This window comes from Petaurus breviceps, unplaced genomic scaffold (assembly GCF_028583685.1).
Source record: "Petaurus breviceps papuanus isolate PSGF00001 unplaced genomic scaffold, PetGlider_PUasm1.0 400, whole genome shotgun sequence".
NCBI lineage: Eukaryota > Metazoa > Chordata > Mammalia > Diprotodontia > Petauridae > Petaurus > Petaurus breviceps.
This window is the reverse complement of record NW_027186316.1, coordinates 3,427,317-3,428,935: the sequence shown is the minus strand read 5'-3', so window position 1 is coordinate 3,428,935 and position 1,619 is coordinate 3,427,317. Positions and strand designations below refer to the sequence as shown.

The following is a 1,619-nucleotide window of genomic DNA, read 5'->3' as shown; positions in this document are numbered from 1 at the left end:
AAGGACACATATACAAGGAACAAAAGATAACGTCTGACAAATATTGGCTTCACATTTGCAAAGAGTTTTACATGCATTATATCACTTGATCTTCACAATGAAATGAATTATCACACTTAAAAATGCACAAATTCACTAGTAATTCAGGAATGGTCAAAATTAAAACAATCTTAGAACTCTACAAATCTTAGTATCAAATTGGCAGGGATGTGAGAGAACACTTATGTGCTGATGTTGTTGGAAATTAGTTCAACTTTTTGGATGAGATGAATTTCCTAACAGACAACCTGAGTTATAATAGATAACTTTGACAGTGGCAATCCTCAGTCAGGAAGCCCTGACCACAACTTGCCTCAGAAAAATACTACCATGTAACTCTGGGCAAGGGACTCTTAACGTTTTAGCACTCCAAGCAACTTTTACTTAAAGATTTAGAGTCAGTGAATCTGGGTTCAAATCCTGCCTCTGCCACAGTAAGCTTCGATACTCTGAACAAGTCACTTTCCTCCTCGGTAAAACCAGGGTCCTAAGATATCACGTCACAGATGAGCTGACAATTTGCACCTGTGGAGGGGATTGCCACACAAATTGATGAAATCACAGGTCCAGACGCCCTAGGCCACAAAAAATTAGTTACAAAAGTGTTACTGGTTGTTGGTCTTGTCATTTTAATTTTAATTCAAGGAATAACCAAAGGGAGTTGAGGGGGAAGAGGTGTAGTATTTTTCACAAAGATGTTCTTTAATCATACGATTTAAAACATTGGGGAAATTGGAGGTGTAATGTAACGTCCTGACAAATCAGATCCCGGTTCAATCCTGACTACGATACTGGAGAGATCACTCTCCCTCCCCTGTTTCCGCCCCTGTAAAACGAGGGGGTTGGACCAGATGATCTCTAAGTGCCCTGACAGCTTAAACTATCTGTGATTCTGAAATATTTAATAAACTCCCAAGGCAGGAAGATAAGATCAGAAGGAGTAAATAGGACAAGAGCTATGGGAAGAGGAGAACACTGGCCCATTTCTGGGGGGGTGGGGGGAGACAGGAAAGGAGACATTGGACAGTCGGCAGGATGAGACAGGAAGTCCCTACGAGGAGGGCGGCTCCTTACCCCCCGCTTCCCAAAGCCCCAGCCCGCCCGGGCTCCCTCTTGCCCTTGGCCCTAATCTCACCCCGGGTTTGGTCGAAGTCTCACCCACCGTCCGCTCATCCGCTTCCGCCATCTTCAGACTTTGTCTTCCTCCTCAGGGCGCAGGCGCCAAGACTGCGACGTGGAACTCCGCGGCTGGGCTGGCGCATGTGGATGACGTCACAGAGAAAGGCCTATCGCAGACGTTAGAGTCGGGAGCGTAGCAACGCTTCGCCCCGCCCTTCGCTCCGCCTCTCTTTTGTTTACTGCGTCTCGCCCTGCCCAGCCTCTTGCATTTCAGTGTCCAATGGCAGATGATCATGCTTAAAGAGCTGGAGAATACATGTCAATTTCAATTTATGTCACTCCAGTCAACTGTCAATAACAAAGAATCATTATTTTGTATGTTTACTGGATTTCTTTTCTTCTCTTTCTTTCTGTCTTCCTTCCTTCCTTCCTTCCTTCCTTCCTTCCTTCCTTCCTTCCTT

The 1,619-nt window shown here is 45.2% G+C and overlaps 1 protein-coding gene across 3 annotated transcripts in view; it reads right to left on the bottom strand.

The window, feature by feature from the left end:
- The window catches only part of YIPF6 (Yip1 domain family member 6), a 21,617-nt gene extending 20,316 nt beyond the window's left edge, over positions 1 to 1,301 (bottom strand). For 2 of the 3 annotated variants that reach the window (XM_069100410.1, XM_069100411.1), the window contains exon 1: positions 1,175 to 1,301. In XM_069100410.1, the coding sequence (XP_068956511.1) occupies positions 1,175 to 1,225 (51 nt within the window). In that variant the 5' untranslated portion in view covers positions 1,226 to 1,301. The remainder of the gene's footprint in view (positions 1 to 1,174) is intronic. The other variant, XM_069100412.1, reaches the window with a different exon arrangement.
- Between the last annotated feature and the right edge of the window lie 318 nt (positions 1,302 to 1,619).